The 17,061-nt window shown below is 46.7% G+C and overlaps 1 protein-coding gene across 3 annotated transcripts in view; it reads left to right on the forward strand.

Annotated features, from left to right (window-relative positions):
- Positions 1-17,061, forward strand: part of gcgra (glucagon receptor a) — a 41,856-nt gene that overhangs the window by 13,739 nt on the left and 11,056 nt on the right. For 2 of the 3 annotated variants that reach the window (XM_048990679.1, XM_048990680.1), the window contains exons 2-9: positions 11,255-11,372; positions 13,509-13,605; positions 14,056-14,163; positions 14,451-14,545; positions 15,017-15,120; positions 15,521-15,689; positions 16,210-16,369; positions 16,962-17,022. In XM_048990679.1, the coding sequence (XP_048846636.1) occupies positions 11,319-11,372; positions 13,509-13,605; positions 14,056-14,163; positions 14,451-14,545; positions 15,017-15,120; positions 15,521-15,689; positions 16,210-16,369; positions 16,962-17,022 (848 nt within the window). In that variant the 5' untranslated portion in view covers positions 11,255-11,318. The remainder of the gene's footprint in view (positions 1-11,254; positions 11,373-13,508; positions 13,606-14,055; positions 14,164-14,450; positions 14,546-15,016; positions 15,121-15,520; positions 15,690-16,209; positions 16,370-16,961; positions 17,023-17,061) is intronic. The other variant, XM_048990681.1, reaches the window with a different exon arrangement.

The raw sequence follows: 17,061 nt of genomic DNA on the forward strand, positions 1-17,061 counted from the left end.
CACGGACACTTTGCAGGATGAATCTAACAGATTCCATTCTTTCAAACGTGATGTTAGTGTCTCTGCATCACCCTGTGTTAGACCCAAATCTCTCGCTAAGTCATCTAATTCAGCTTGATTATGAAAGTGTGGTTCACTTTGCTCACAGACGCTGTCGCGTTGTCAGTCTGCATCACCAGACTCTTGATCATCAGATCCTGGTCACTTCCTTCTCCCAGACGTGGAGGTACTGGTATAGGAGGCTCATCACTGTGTGGCACAGGAGCAGTGGATGATGGTATGTCTGGATCAACTATATACTTTTTATCAGACGGCTTCTTGTATTTGGAACTGTCCACCATACAAAAGTAGCAGTTATCCGAATGACCGGTTGGCTCTCACCAAATCACAGGAATGGCAAATGGCATGGACTTTCTGCTGCCTCTGAGCCATCCTTCTAACGTTGATTGACAGCAACCACATATGACATGGGGTGCCCAGGACTTGTCTTGGTCACCAATGGACAAACCAAAATATGCTTCATATGCGGCACAGTATTTTCTTCCAAAGCAAATAATGTCTTTAATTTCCTTTGGCCCGATGTAAAATCCACCAACACAACAGAAAGATTCAGGAGATAAATTACGTAGTCTGTGAGCCATTGTTAATTTTAACTACCTGCAACAAAATCACAACAAATTTACAGTACTGTGCAGAAGTCTTAGGCAGTCCAAAGAAATGTTTAAAGCTGTTTATCTGGGTAGCAAGTGTACTTTGGTTTAGAACAAAAAACACAATTTAACATTAGAACATGTGCAAATTCAGAGTAACACAATAAAAACTAGTAATAATTTCTTCTGTTTTCTAAAAAGTTTCCGACATCTAGTTGGACGACTAGATGAACACCGCTTCAGTTCACAAACTTCTTCTCATGATTCCATGATTTTGTTAAATTTCACCAACAGCTCAATTAAATAATTAAATATATGGGTTTAAAAAGTCAGTGAGAGATTGACTGGCTGTATGAGTTGTGCTAGTGGCCAAGTCAAACAATACATGGCTGCACTGGACGGTCGCTGCAAATACCAGGATGATTTTAGCAGAGGTTCTGAAATGGCTAGTTTTAATGTCATAGTCTTACACCAACACGAGGATAATCTGAACATAATTGTCTTTGCCTGCCTAGGACTTTTGCACAGTATTGTATATTACAGGTTAGACTTCACAAGGGAGGCAGTGTGGCACTCTCGAAAATATACAGCGCATGCGTGTATTATACACAAAAAATTAAATTCCAAACTACAAGAAAACCGTTGATGCAAATAAAAAAAAGGGTTACCGCTGACTTCAGCACCTCAAAATTGTGTACAAACTGTTAAAAATAGCAGCCAAAATTTTTTTGTTACATTGTGTAATTAAATAAATGTAAATTCTTGTAGCTAGAATGCAGGAGGTATGACTGTAAAATGGTGGGTTAATCCCCTGGATCATGTCTTCTTGGTCTTTGGCTGGCTTGCAGAAATGATAGGTCTGCTCCCTCCTTTGCTGTCGTTTTCTTTATTATTAAAGGCTAGTGGGTGACTATCTCGGCCAACCCCAGCCAGTATCTTGTATGTTAAACATTAGCGGACAGCTACCGCTAACAAGCTACTGGTCAGCGCTAAGGAACGACACAGGTCATGAAACAGGCAAGACGTTTCCTCTGAGTTAACGTACAAAGGGGGGGTGGGGGGGTGAGCTGGGAATCCATGGTGGGCTGACTGAGACTGAAAGCTGTCTGCTGTGGAGAGAGGAAGGATCTTCTGTAGTGTAGCACAAGCAAATATTGACAAATATGCTTTGATAATCTCATTAGGTTTGGGGAGTTGAGCAGAATTTTACACAATGGGGTTCTCTCTCTCTCTCTCTCTCTCTCTCTCTCTCTCTCTCTCACACACACACACAAACATACACAAACATACGCACACAATGATGTCGGGTTTTTCCAGAATTCTTAATTTACCCGAAACAGCAAAGAGCAGGGAGTGTATAATTAGTTTGGCTGAGTTAAATATTGATAGGATGTGATGAATGGCTCCCTCTCCTGTAGCGAAGGGGCAGAGTTGGGAAACAGGCCAGTGATCTGGAGACATACAGTGAGTAATTAAACACACTGGTTTGCCCTTTGGGCATGTGATATAAACAAGATTTCTGTACAAGACACAAAGATAAGAAGAACCGCATTGAATAATGGAAACTCTTGACTAGCATATGTTAGCATGTTTAGGCTAAGGGATCCATACCCAAGTTCTCAATTAACTTTAAGCAGTTAAGTTGATAGCTTGAGCAAAAATAGGGTATGACCTTGGTTCTTCAAATGAAGTATGTTTGCTGGGCATCAAATGAACAAGAGTAGAATTAATGGATGGATGAGTACATTGAAAATAATGCTTGGTATGTCCACATTTGTTTTGCTTATTGAGAGGGCAGCCTTTCAGTAGCTGAAATGTGTGGGTTTCGAAATGCATCAATGCTGACCTGTTCGATAGTGCAACTGCCCCCCTGGTCACAGGTCCCGGTCTCTCCGGCAACCATGTTCTGCTCTAGGGTAGTAATCTGGGACTCTTTCGGAAGCTTGCAGATGTTTCGGTGAACGACAAAGGTGGGCAGGCGGCCGCTCACCTCCCTGGAGATGATCCAGGGGTCCCTCTGAGTGATGAGCCAAGAAAGCCGGTGGCCGAGTGTTTATTGAAAGCAATTCAAGTTACACAGAGACGCTGTATCGTTACGAGACTCGCCACAACCTGGTGTAGAACGCTGACAAGATCGGTCAAACTCGCCAGTTCAATTCCGACTGCCCATTATGTAATTGCCGTGTACATTGTGGTATTTTAAAATGTCCATGAGTCCTGTGATTACACTAAAAGCATTTGATGAGCTGAGGCCAATCTGTAGAAGACGGTCTCTTAATTCCCTTTTCAGACTCCCGTCTACGGCAGACATCTGCTCGCATGGAAAAATGCGTCTGTTCACCTTCAACCGAGCCTTTTTTTGGGCGGCTTGTTATGAAGCAGACCCTGTGTGTGGGTGTGTGATTATGAGCTGTTTTTTTCCTGTTACTTTCCTCTCCATTCAGGTTTAGAGGTTGTGAAACTCTCAAAGCCGGTCACATGACTGCTGTCATATGAGTGTTGTGAGGTTCAAGGAAAAATGCTTTTCGAATATTGTATTGGTTGCTGGAACTCTCTATGTTGTTGAGTTTTGTCATGAAAGGAACGACAGGACATAGGTGTATGTTACATGAGTGAGTCTATGCACTTATAAATGTTTCTGAAGACCAGATTAAATCTTGTTGACTTACACTTGTTTTCTCGCCCAAATAATTGTCGGTAGTTAATCTCACCTCTAAAAATTCAGGCCACCTTGTCTTCTTGTCGCCCAGCTTCTGTAGAACGCTTAAGCACGGGGTTTAACTAAGTAAATAGGGTTGGGGCAAAGAGGGGCTGTGGCCAAGAGTCTACTGCCACTTCCCAAAATGGAAGAAAAACGTATGTGATTGTCTAGCGTCTGGGTTTGGGGGCTTTAGAAATGAGACATCTTGCTTGTGTTCCCTTCTTATGTAATCCATGAAGCATGTACATATTTGGACCTTTGCTGAGTACAGGGGGAAAACCCACTTGTTGCCTGGACACCAGAGTGCCTGGGGAGCTTCTTCGTCCCACTCGCTGACCCGAGTCACTTCACCCCTGAGCCTCGCTCCCGTATATGCCGGCGACCCCGAATGCGATGAGAGACAGGCCTCCTGGAATGCGACCCGGTCTCGCGCAGCAGTGCTGCACATAGGCGGGCCCGGGCAGTCGTGACCCGAGGCGTGTGCGCTTCGCTTATTTCTCGCCTTCTGCGTCTCCCTAAACTTGTTTTCTTGCCTGTGCCTGCACTTCAGATTCACCTTTGTCGTCACAATGGGAGGCCAAGCGGACATGACACGACATTGACCCCGTGAGCGTGATTTTCCTGCAGAGTGTAAATCATTTTCCCTGCTAGGATTCACCACAGACATCCTGGATGCTCGCAAGTTATACACAGTATCCCAGACATTTGAGTTTTAGAGCGAGAGCGGGCATGGATTAGAGCAAAGACCCTCGAGCTTATCTAGGATCTTTGGAGAGGGAGAGTGAGCGTCATGGAGCCGCTGTCCACAAGCGGGAGTCTCCTGGAACTTCCGGAAGAGCTGGGATGTCTGACACAATTAACTTGTTCTGTAAAATTGTCTGTCTTGTATGCTACAAGCCTATGATTACTCTTTCAGGAGGACACAGTAGTCTGTTTTAACATATAACTTCATAAGTGTATAATAATATCACAGTAATCAAGGGTCTTTTGGTCTCAGCTTGAGTCAGGAAGTAGCATTACTTCTTATGTATATTATGTTTATGAACAGACGTGATCGCGATTGGCTGTAATTTTCTCACAGTCGGCACGCAGCCCTCTCATTGCATTTTAAAATATGAGTCGAGATCCACACAACTTCATCTGTTTTGATGCCCAGAGGCTGCAGCGTTTATTCATGAGGGCCATTGAAACCGCTCAGCAAGGCCAAGCCCGGCTGCCAGCTTCTGTGTAATAGAAAAGTAGCTGTAAATGCTGGGAGGCAAATCACATGGAAGGTTCTAGAATACTGTTCAAGGTCAATGGTCTCGCTCTCTCTCTGCTCGTCCTTGTGTGTGTGTTTCTTTTCACTGCAGTGGCCTCTTAGAGAAAAAGAGCTGTAATATTTCGCGACAAGCAAGAGTCAAAAAGATGGATATATCTAAGAAGAGTAGATGGATGACTTGCCAAGCAATAGGAAGGATATGGCACGTTTAAGTGAGAGACCTTTTGCCCGTCGCTATCGTGGGTCAGCTTGGAGTGAAATGTCCACCGGCTCCCAGCTGTACCAAGGTGCCGAGGATAAACATTTGGGTCAGTATCCAAAAAAGAATCGGAATTATTTCAAGATTTACCAGCTTACATACTGTTTGGACAATGTTTCCACCGCTTCTCATCATTGTGAAATTATCCGCAACGATTTGGGGTGTGATTTTAGGTGTTTCGTGTCGGTTGAATGGAAAGAATGGCGTTCTTCAGCTTTCCTTTTTAAAAAAAAAAAAATCTTTTAATCGATTTGTTGACTTTCCTTGGGGGGGGTGCTTAACTGGTACCACAGGAGACGACTACCGAAAGCCCTTGACTGTCTCTTCGCCCAACAGGTCATTAAGCCTCTGGATTCCCTTCCAGGCCGTTTTACTCAAAGCCCTTTCTTAGAAGTTGTTTAATAATTGCCAGTACTGTATAATAAAGATGGCCAGTGGATGCCGGACAGGAAGCCCATGGTTAAAGATGGGGGGGTTGAAAGAACAGCAGTTTCTCTGAAGCACTCGATGTTTGGGACAGCGACCACGCACTCCACTGAGAGCTTTCTTCTTCTCTGTTGCTCGGTAACTTTTTCTATTTTCATCTATCTCCATCACCATTTATCTAGTACTGGGCCATGGTGAACCTGTACGCTTTCCTGGGACGCAATGGGCGCACGGTGGGGGATACCCCGGGCATGGTGCCACCCATAAACCAGAATGACACCACTGACAACTAGCCGCATGTTCTTGGGTTGTAAGGAATCTCCAGAATGACACGCATTCTCTACCTTTTGGGGGAACTCAAGACCCCCAAGATCAGAGGAGGCCTGGAGAGAACCTACAAAACTCTAAAGGTCAGGGGCCTCGACACCCAACCCAGGAGGTGTGAGACCACAGCATTACCAGCATGACACTCTTATTGTCCCCAAGGCGCTATTACTTATCCCCAAGGCATAATCAAACTAAGTATCTGCATAGCCCCTCCGATTTGACCAGCTTCTCAGAATGAGAAGGAAGGTGATAAATGACGACTAGGTTAATCCGATTTTGCTTAGGGTCCTGAAAAGGGTTGGTCTCTCGGAATAAGAGAGAGAGGATGTGCTTCTGCGGTCGGTTGTAACGACGCTTGCTGATGGTGGTCTTCCTCTGTGTCGGAGGGTTGGGTGGCTTTCCTGGCAGAATCCGGAGCAGCAAGAGGACAAGATTCCTGAACTATTCCTCATAATCTTATCAGTCTGGGGGAAACTAGTCACACAGCGGCATTTTCTTGCCTGTACACGCAGCTGAGTCTTATTAATGTAGTCTGCTATTAAGGACGGGAAAAGGGAACCCACTTCAAAGGGCCTTTGTCTGGTCCTGTTATCGTCCTCTTCCTATTTTCAGACGCAGTCCTTCCTTGGAGTCACCTTTCGACTGCAAGGGTCTTGCAGCTAAATCATTCGAGGCCCTTGGCAGTGCTGCACTGTGCCTCTTGGCTTTCCCAAGGGATCTGTTGCTCTGTTGAGGACACAGGAGTTTGCTCCCCCCCCCCTTTTTCTGTAAGTAACTCTTTGTGATTTTTTTTTCTAGTATTCCCATAATACCACAGGAAAGGAGTGTCACAGAAAATCAGTAAGGGAGGGAATCTGCCAAACTCACATAAGTGGCTTTATACATAAGCAAATCTCACTGCATATCTGATTTACATATGGCTTTGCCTGATTGCCTTCCTACTATCAATCACAAGCCAGTGAGGCTTAGTGAAGTTTCCCACTGCAGTGACTGCGTTTTGAGAGCCCCATGACACCCTTTGTAGGACTGTTTCAATGTAGCTCACCATTTCTCCTGTTTGCTTGCCACCTGTTCCTGCAGAACATCGCCACCCAGAGACTCTGAGCTCTTCAATCGCCTCTTTCAGCCTCAAAAGTGGATACCAACCACCGAGTTCAGGAGATATTAACCCCCTTTAGCAAGTCCGTTTAACTAGTACGTCCACTAAACCCTAGTGTTCCTCACAAAGTGCCAATAGCAGTGACGTGACCCAAATGTTACCCACAGAAGCCACTCCAATAGTGTCAGCCAAAAATGTGTTGTTCTACTGCAAATTATCGCTCTGCACAGTGTTGGAATTGTCCTGACTACATTTTTGTGTGTCTTCTCTTCAGCACGCACTTCCCCACCCATTATAGCAATCATTGTTAGGGTTCCTGTGATCATTAATTGTTTTCTAATGCCGGAGCAATTCGACAACAGTGTGGGTTGGCTGGTTCCATCTAGATGTTTCGCGGGGGGGAGTGATCTGAACACATGCCTCCGCATCCCCCCCCCCCCCCCCCCCCGATAAATACGCAACTCACAAATGTAAAGAAAAAGAAAGAAACTGAGGCCTTTGAGCTATATTGAAGCCAAGCTGGAGGTGAAGTAATGGATGGACGCCTGCGAAGCTTAAACCGCCTTGGTTCAGCCTTAGCTTATGCAGGTTCACGTTCCTGTCAACAGTCGTTTTCGATATTCTGCGGGGAGATTTTCATCTTTCCACGTGTTGTGAATCTGGGAGCCTCGTAGACATGTGGAACGGCCCATATTAGCTTTAAACATCTGGCCTGGTAATGAGTGGTACGCCTGTCCCCAGCTGAGTTCAGCGAAATAGTTTTTTTGGTCCAATATCAAATCCAGCAAACTGCTAGTCCCGGAAAACTGTTGGATCTGAAGCTGTGTATCACTTGGAGAACTTGGCTAAGTGTCGCCAGTTTCTAAGGAGAGAAAGACACGATTTCCCTCCCCAGTCCAGAAACATGTACTTAGGCGAATTGGTGTCTAAATTGCCTATTGCCTGCCAAACCACCCCAGCCCACCCCCCTGGGCTAGTAGCTCTGTGTCTGCAATATTTTCTTTTGACCTTTTATTGAATTCTGCTAGTGTGCTGAGAGGTCACTCCTCAGGGACAGGGTTAGATTGCGTGATTTTGGGGGAGCATTTTAGGTTCCAAAAGGGTGTGCAGGAGGTTTCAGCCTCTGTGATAGAAAGGAAGGCGGGTGATTTAAGGTTCAGCCTCTGTGATAGTAAGGAAGGCGTGTGATTTAAGGTTCAACCTCTGTGATAGAAAGGAAGGCGTGTGATTTAAGGTTCAGCCTCTGTAATAGAAAGGAAGGCGTGTGATTTAAGGTTCAGCCTCTGTGATAGAAAGGAAGGCGTGTGATTTAAGGTTCAGCCTCTGTGATAGAAAGGAAGGCGTGTGATTTAAGGTTCAGCCTCTGTAATAGAAAGGAAGGCGTGTGATTTAAGGTTCAGCCTCTGTGATAGAAAGGAAGGCGTGTGATTTAAGGTTCAGCCTCTGTGATAGAAAGGAAGGCGTGTGATTTAAGGTTCAGCCTCTGTGATAGAAAGGAAGGCGTGTGATTTAAGGTTCAGCCTCTGTGATAGAAAGGAAGGCGTGTGATTTAAGGTTCAGCCTCTGTGATAGTAAGAAAGGCATGTGATTTAAGGTTCAGCCTCTGCGATAGTAAGGAAGGCATGTGATGTAAGGGTCAGCCTCTGTGATAGTAAGCAAGGCGTGTGATTTAAGGTTCAGCCTCTGTGATAGAAAGGAAGGTGTGTGATTTAAGGTTCAGCCTCTGTGATAGTAAGCAAGGCGTGTGATTTAAGGTTCAGCCTCTGTGATAGAAAGGAAGGCGTGTGATTTAAGGTTCAGCCTCTGTGATAGAAAGGAAGGCGTGTGATTTAAGGTTCAGCCTCTGTGATAGAAAGGAAGGCGTGTGATTTAAGGTTCAGCCACTGTGATAGTAAGGAAGGTGTGTGATTTAAGGTTCCGCGTCTGTGATTTACCAAATGCGAACATCAATTGGAACTTCTGATCTCTGAATGTTGTTACTTTGTTGCGAATGAGACATCTAGAGTGACCCTGACAATACCCCATATTGATGTTAATATTTTACCGAAGCTCATATTAGTGATGAAATCCAATGGCTCAGTGTCTTCCAAGTCTGGTCTATGTAAACTTGGTGCGTGGGCTCTGTGAAGAGCTGAACACGCAGCATTCTAGAATGAACATCTGTTACTCAATAAACATGAAATCATGAATATATGCTATTTGTTGACTGGTCTCACCAATTCTCACACCTGCACTCCTTCACATTGCATTTCATTGAGGAGCTCTGCTCTTCCAGGTTGTCAATCATCTGTGAGTCCCGCCCACTTCTCTTTCTCTTCTCAGTCATTGGTCACACAACCCTAAAGTCCCACCTTCTCTCGAGCTCAACTGGCTTACGGGGATTTGCGTAAGAACTGTGCTCACTGCTGTAAGTAGTTATATCTGTTGTCTGTTTTGGTAATGAATAATGAGCCCAATTACCCAGGCATTGCTTTTAGCTGATCGTATCTCGCCGGGCCTGAGAGCCAGTGGGAGTTAATACGTCGACAATGTAATAATAAGCTGACCCGATTTCCTTAGCAAGGGGTAAGATCTCACATGTAATGTCTGCCAGAGACGTCAAAGGGCAGCATTTTTGCCCACCCACCCTGGTTGGCTTCGACAATGAGTCTCAGCTCATATATTGTGTTTTTCTTGGATTTTCTTACCGACCTTCCGCACTCCGGTGACGTTCCTCTCCAAGTGACTGGAACGGAATGGAATTTGAAACGTTTTCGCCAAAAATGTTTCCGCAATGAAGGTGTTTTTTGCAGAAACGTTTCAGATTCCGTCCCGTTCTCCAGCGTCGGCCGAAGCTGGGAACTGGGGAGGTGGATTCCGAGCTGAACACGAAGGGCTGCGATTTCCGTCCATCTTCTCCTTCACTTTGTATTTCTTCACATTTCCGTTCTTTCTGAATTCTATTTATTCACCCACGCAGTCAGCATTTAGATTTCACTCAGAATTGCATATTCAATTTATTTTCCAGTGTGACTCCAAAGAACAGCAAATCAAAAATGAAAGTTATACCCTGAACCTTCTCTAGGAACGCTGTCAACTGGCAGGAAATAAATATGAAATGCGTGCGATGATGTACTCTAAATGTCAATACACAATTGTACGCTGCAGTAAATGTTCATAAAAATCTAATAATGAACTGGTCTTTTTTTCTGTGGATGTGGAAGATGTGTGCTGTGGTGGAGAACAGGGGCTATACTGGTGGTGGAGGCGGTGCCTTGTGATACAGGAGGCGGGGCATTGTGGTGGAGGAGGCGTGGCAACATGATCCTAGTCCCTTGACAAAAACTGACCTCTGCTTTGAATAACCAATAACCGAGCCCCCTGGCAGGGATAACCAATCCAGAGTCTTGACACAGGACCAGAGCCCTTTTTGCGCAATGTATGGGTTTAAAACTAGATGACCACGTTCCTGTAGGTATGGTTCTTGATTGGAGTAAACTTGTTTCTGGACTACGTATAGAAGGACACTTCTCCAGACACAGACTGGCTGGGGTGCATCAAGCCGGTCTCATAGGGGCCTCTGTATCTCTCCCATTGATCGAGGCTGATTGCTTTGGTTGTTAACAAGCTCCGTAGAAGCGGCATGGCTTCATGTTCTCTTAGTGTCACTATATGATTGGAGTTAGTGAGACCAATCAGCAGGAAGCGCAAACAGGTGCCGAGGTACCTGTCACCCTCAGACTGGTCATCCAGCAGTCGCTGCAGTGCAGGGCGATTCGTGAATGCTCCTGTGCCTCATTGAAGAGTATCAAAGGTGTCCAACTGAATGGTTACGTGCAGGGGCACATGCTAAGGGGCCCCATCCCCTGATGTGTGCCTCTGTATAGGTAATGCTAAGGGGCTCCTGTCCCGTCTTGATCAGGTGGAAAATCTTGCTATTCTGTCAGTTATTTAATTACCTCTATTCCTATGGCCTCTTTGTCCTTGAGTGTTTTTAGAAAACCTAGTCACCTAGACAGCTCTCTTTCTCTGTACTGACAGTTCTCTCTCTCTGTACTGACTGCTCTCTCTTTCTCTGTGCTGACATCTCTCTCTCTCTCTGTGCTAACAGCTCTTTCTCTGTACTGACAGCTCTCTCTTTCTCTGTGCTGACATCTCTCTCTCTCTCTGTGCTAACAGCTCTCTCTCTGTACTGACAGCTCTCTTTCTCTGTGCTGACATCTCTCTCTCTCTCTCTGTGCTAACAGCTCTCTCTCTGTACTGACAGCTCTCTCTTTCTCTGTGCTGACATCTCTCTCTCTCTGTGCTAACAGCTCTCTCTCTGTACTGACAGCTCTCTCTTTCTCTGTGCTGACAGTTCTCTCTCTCTCTCTCTGTGCTAACAGCTCTCTCTCTGTACTGACAGCTCTCTCTTTCTTTGCTGACAGCTCTCTCTCTCTCTGATGACAGCTCTCTGTACTAACTGGTCTCTCTTTCTGTGCTGAAAGGTCTCTCTTTCTGTGTTGACAGCTCTCTCTATATATACTGACAGCTCTCTCTGTGTGCTGTCCAGGCGTCGTGGTGAGCAGGTGAGCCCCCTCATCGCCCTTCCCTGGTTTCCGCAGCAGGATTAAGGGATGTCACAGGTGCCCCTCCTCCTGACAGCGCTCTCACTCTCCGCCAGCATCCAGGTGAGGTCTCGCACGAGGACATGCACGAGGGGGCATGCTTTGTGGCACATACAGCCCCCTCCCAACACTTACCTCATAGTCGTGAAAAGTTTCGGTAGCAGGCATAGGTCGTACAATGACAAACTTGACCCCCCCTTGAATTTTGCTTCAATCCCCTGGTTGTCGAAATCTAGAAACGGACCCCCCCTGCCCAAATCATCCAAATCTAATCTACTGTAATGGAAACCCCCCCCCCCCCCCCCTTCGATCGTCCCACCAGCCGCGACCTCTCCATGAAATCTTATTTCAGGCTATGGGCCTGACCTTGGCTTGGGGTGGGTCAGTGTTTGTTTGTGGTGCCGAAGACCAGTGTTTCCCAACCCAGTCCTCGGGGAACCCCGGACAGTCCATGTTTTTGCTCCCTCCCAGCTCCCGGCCAATCAGGAATGCTGATTGCCTGGTACATAGGCGCTGGGAGCTGAGAGGAAGCAAAAACGTGGAATGCCCGGGGTTCCCAGAGGACTGGGATGGGAAACACTGCCGTAGACTTTGGTCACAAAGGGGTGGGTGGGAGTTCAATGTACTGCAGAAAGTCTGGGCTGTATGCAAGAGAGACCCTGGATGAATCATCCATGAAAAGTACAGATGACGATGATGATGACGAAGAATGCAGTAGTGAACTGAAACATAAATAAGAAAATGTAGTCACTGGATAATCAGTTAGATAAACATGTTTGATAATAAGGGAGGCCCGTCTCATTTTGAATCAGTGCAACCCTTGTTAATAAACGTTTAATCATTCACGTTAGTGGCACTGTCAGACATGGTGGGGGGGGGGGGGGGAGTCTAAGTTTAGCAGACTGTAGCATGAGTTATGGGGTCTATTTATAGTACAGCTACTTAGACAGAGGAACACAGCACGGCCCCCCTGCCAAAACAAAGGAGGCAGCCCGTGAAGCCGGGAAACCGAGCGAAAACAAGCACCCTTCTGTTAATGGGGTGTGGGGCTGGGAGCTGACAGTGTGGTGGCGACTCAGGAGATGAACGTTTCCAGTTCAAAACCCCAGGAGTGCTGATTCAGAAAAGTACAGAAAGGCCCGGAATAGGAAGTCGCCTGAGTTGTTTTGAATAAACATGCAGAGGGGCTGGATGCTGCAGCTGTATGTCCACCCAAGTGGTTATAGGTTTGAATTCTACCCCTGCCCACTGAGTTCCTTGTCATGGATGGACGCAGTGACCAGAGTCTACAGAGTTTTTACACACTACACTAGCTAGGGCAGGCTTCAGCTAATGGAGATGCTACTGGATAACGCAATTAAAAAGGAAAATTCCAAAAACTCACGCAGTACATTTCCTGTTGTTTTTGAGATGAGACCCCCAGTGACCAAAAGTCATGCTTACTTATCAGTACTGGGAACCAAAACTCACTCAGTCCTATATAATCCAATGAAGATCCACCCATCTCTTTTTTGTACCTGCTTGTCCTATTTGGAGTTGTAGGGGGGTCTGGAATTGATCTCGTAGGCTTTGGGCATGAGGTAGGGAATAATCCAGGATGGGGCACCAACCCATCACAAGGCACACATGCATCATTCACTCAATCTCACACCTATGGAATTTTGGTAACTCCAATTAACATCAGCATGTCTTTGGACTGTGTTTGGGAAACTGGAGAACCCAGAGGAAACCCCACGATGACATGGGGAGAACATGGAGACCCAACACTCATGGAGATGCGGCCGTTTTGGAGATTCGAACCACTTATCCTGGTCCTGGGGTGTTTCAGAAACAAATTCTCTGAATCCAGGGAACAGCGCATTTTACCAAAAGCTTAGAATCCATTAATGCCAAAACTGGACTAGAATCTTGCTGTATAAATATTTCCTCCATCACCCCATTTTTCTAACACTGTCAAACAATCCAGAAAAAGGAATTAATCAATTGCGTTCAAGTGGTAGAAGTTGGATGCGTGTTTAAGCAAAAGAATAAACTGAGAGATGAAAATGATTATGATTAGTAAAATCTTCATACTTTTGGTGCAAATCTGTCCATTTTTCTTTCGTTTGTGTTTCTGACTTGTGGGAGGATTTGGTGCATATTCACCAGCAGCTTGTGCATCATGGGATGTTTTGCATTGTTTGATTGTGCCCCCCGCAGATGTCCTACGGTAAAATCATGAAGACTCTTCTGGAGCAGTGGAAGATGTACAAAGAGGAGTGTCTACGTAACATCACCAGCGAGCCACTGGCCTCTGGTGAGCTAACTCTGGTGATACTTCATTGATCCCTGTGGAAAAATTCTCTTTACGCCTCCCCCCAACTTGCTCTCTGGAGGTGAGAGCAATCTGGCTGTGAAGGGCACCCAGAGAGCTAGGGGCTAAGGGCCTTGGTGAAGGACCCACGAACGTTCTGGGACTGGCAACCTTCTAATCGAAGGCGTAGAGGCTTAGCGCACTGAGCTACACACTGCCCCCTGGAGGTCTCTGAGTTATATGGCCCTGCTAGAAGCTTGAAGGGGCAGGTCTCTGTTGTGTATAAGAGGGTCTTTAATGGCATGACCTCATGACCTGAAGGTTCCCAGTTCAGTTTCTGGGAGGCCCTTTGCTGTGGTACCTACGGGAAAAGCACAGCAAATTATTGAGCCGTATAAACAGTCCGAAAACGTAGGTAAAGATTAACATGTGTTTTGGGGTCGTCTCCATCAGGCGTGGTCTGCAACCACACCTTCGACAGGTACGCCTGCTGGCCGGACGCACTGCCCAACACCACCATCGGCGTCCCCTGTCCTTGGTACCTGCCGTGGCATCACAAAGGTAAGGGCTGGGAGGGGGAGGGGGGCTGGGTGGTGGTGAAAGGCAGTGATAGCCGATGGCAGAGAAATGGATGGATGGCATGACAGGGCAGCCTGTTTCAGTCAGCCTGAAGTGTTTCCACCGCAGAAATACAAGCAGGTTCACCTACTCTATGGATGATCGTGTTTCTACAGCATCAGTATCCCTATTTGCACAAGTAGTCCCTAAGCCGCTAATCGTTAGGGAGGGTACTGTGTGTTATAGGGCTGGTTCCGCTAACCTGGCCCTCTCCCCGCCCGTCTGTGCAGTCCAGCACGGCTTCGTGTACCGGGAGTGTGACTCTGAAGGCCGGTGGATCTCCATGAAAAATGCCAGCGAGTGTCAGCTGGACGACTCGGAGCAGGTGACACCCGCCGCCGCCTGCCCATGTCGCTGTTTGTGCGTTCAGAGGGCCTTTGCATCCCATTTGGATGCTCACTGGCGTGTCTGTACACAGTGGTGGGAGTTTTGTGGCACGTGGGCCCATGCGTGGGTGTGCAGGTATGTGAGTCACGGGGATCCATCCATGTCTGCGTCCCCCATACCCATATATGTGGGTTTGTAAATATGATGCTGTAACCTTCTAGCTTCTGGGGATGTTTTTCAGGTCCCCACGATAAAAAAACTCAATTTTATAAAAATCTGTGAATGTGATCAAAAGAACTAAAATAGCCGAAGGTCTTGTATTTTGTTTGGTTACTCATGGTTACCGAAGTTAGTGCTGGGTGGGTGTTAAGGGTGTCATGATTTTGATTGGGGCTTTTCCCATAGAAATGAATTGAAGGTCCCCATTTATATAGGAACACCAACGTGTGTGTGTGTGTGTGTGTTCCAGCTGTATGGCAGGACCCTCAGCCGCTTCCTGGCCATGTACACCGTCGGCTACTCGCTGTCGCTTGGGGCTCTGGTTCTGGCCCTCGGCATCCTGGTGACATTCCGGTAAGAAGTGGGTGCGGAGAGGGATTCGGTTCAGATCCGGCAAAGCTGTACAGAAGCACCATTTGGGATGGGGGTGGTGGTTCAGTTCCAGATGAGGTTGAACTGGTGAGATACACGTAAACCTGAAGTGGTTATGAGGAAGGTCATAATTTGGGGAGGGGGGAAGCAGGTTTAAGTGTTAAAAGGTGTATTAAACTGGGGGGGTTAATAGCTGATGTTCTAGTTGAAAGCAGGAAACAGCAGTATGTCACATTTGCTCTCCAGACATACCTTCTTCGTTATTAAAATACACCAATCCATTCAATGAGTGAGGGTCAAAGGTCATAGGTGGGGTCAAAGGTCATAAGTTAAAGGTCATAAATCTTTTGTGTTTTTTTTTTTTTTAACGCTCTCCCCTCAGGAAGCTCCACTGTACGCGTAACAACATCCACATGAACCTGTTCGCCTCATTCATCCTCAAGGGCGTCTTGATCCTCCTGAAGGACGTGCTGATCGACACAGCCACCCCCCACATCATCCCCGATGACATCCACTCCGACTCCCAGGTGGAGCGGCTGGTCGGGGGCAAGGTGGGCGGTGGACGAGGGTGGGGGGCAAGGAGGGCCTCAAAGCAGCAACGGAGAGCGAGATTCCCAGGGACTTAATTAAAACAGACATATGTGTAAGAAAATGGAAACGCCTGGTCTGTGGTACGATTTGACCTCGCAGAGACTAATCAGACTTGAAGAATCAGAGCAGGAATATCTGCACTCAGCCTTCACTCCAGTAAGTCCATTAAAATGAACTCCATCCAATCCTAAATGTCACATCTGCAATTCATTCTGGGACGCAGAGGTGACATTTTCATACATTTTGTTTTACGAAGCGTGGGACGTGTTTTCATTTATTTTCATTTTCAACCACGGACCAGAATTCAGGCTAGGAAGCTTGAGCAGATAGGAAATGGGGGGGGGGGGGGGCGCTGGATGGACAGCTTACCCCAAGCTTTGCTCTCACCTCTATTTGTGTGTGTTTGGGGAATAGCCTGCTGTAAAGCATCATTTTATTTCAGGTATATGTCATTTATTCTCTCCATGCTTGTGCTCTTAGATGGCCGTGGCCTGCCGGGTTGCCTTCGTTATGATGCATTATAGCATCATTGCGAACAACTACTGGCTACTAGTGGAAGGAATTTACCTCTACAACCTGCTGGTCGTTACTGTTTTCACAGAGAGGAACTACTTCAATATCTACCTGTGCATCGGCTGGGGTGAGTGAGCGCCTTGCGTGGGCGGGAATGTCTCCGTTTGGTTAGCAAATCAACCACAGGATTTGAAATCATCCAGCGGGTCTGTGTGCTGGCTGTCACAAACTCATTTAACTCACGTCCTTTTGGCTCATGTTGAGTTAAACCAAGCATGGCCGTCCGCCAAGAGATTTAAACGCTCATCCAATCCCTCTGCTTGTATTTTGGGTGCTTATAAACCTCTGTGCTTGTGATCGGAAGGTTGCCGGTTCGAATCCTAGTGTTAGAAGAATAGTCACAACTCTATTTAAGCCCTTGAGCACGGCCCTTAGACCTCTACCAAATGCTTCAGGGGGCCCAGATATAGGGCTGGCCCTGTGCTCGGACCACAAGCCTCATTCTCAGCTGTATATATGTGTGTGCCTTAAAGATGAGCATATGCAAAAATGCACCAATCCGATGTCCCTGTACTCGTACATGTGCATATGACATATAAAGCTTCATCATTTCATTTTGAGGGGGGAGGGACAGGAGGCTGTAATGCTGGAGAAGGTGGAGGGAGTGGAGAGGGTGGGGAATCTCTAAGCCGGCCCCCTGTGTCCCGTGTCTCCCACAGGTGCACCGCTGATCTTCATACTGCCCTGGGCTACGGCGAAGTACCTGTACGAGAATGAGGAGTGAGTGCTGACTGTAGACGTTTGCTTCTGGGTCACGTC

The sequence above is a fragment of the Brienomyrus brachyistius genome, chromosome 22 (genome assembly GCF_023856365.1).
Source record: "Brienomyrus brachyistius isolate T26 chromosome 22, BBRACH_0.4, whole genome shotgun sequence".
NCBI classification, from domain to species: domain Eukaryota; kingdom Metazoa; phylum Chordata; class Actinopteri; order Osteoglossiformes; family Mormyridae; genus Brienomyrus; species Brienomyrus brachyistius.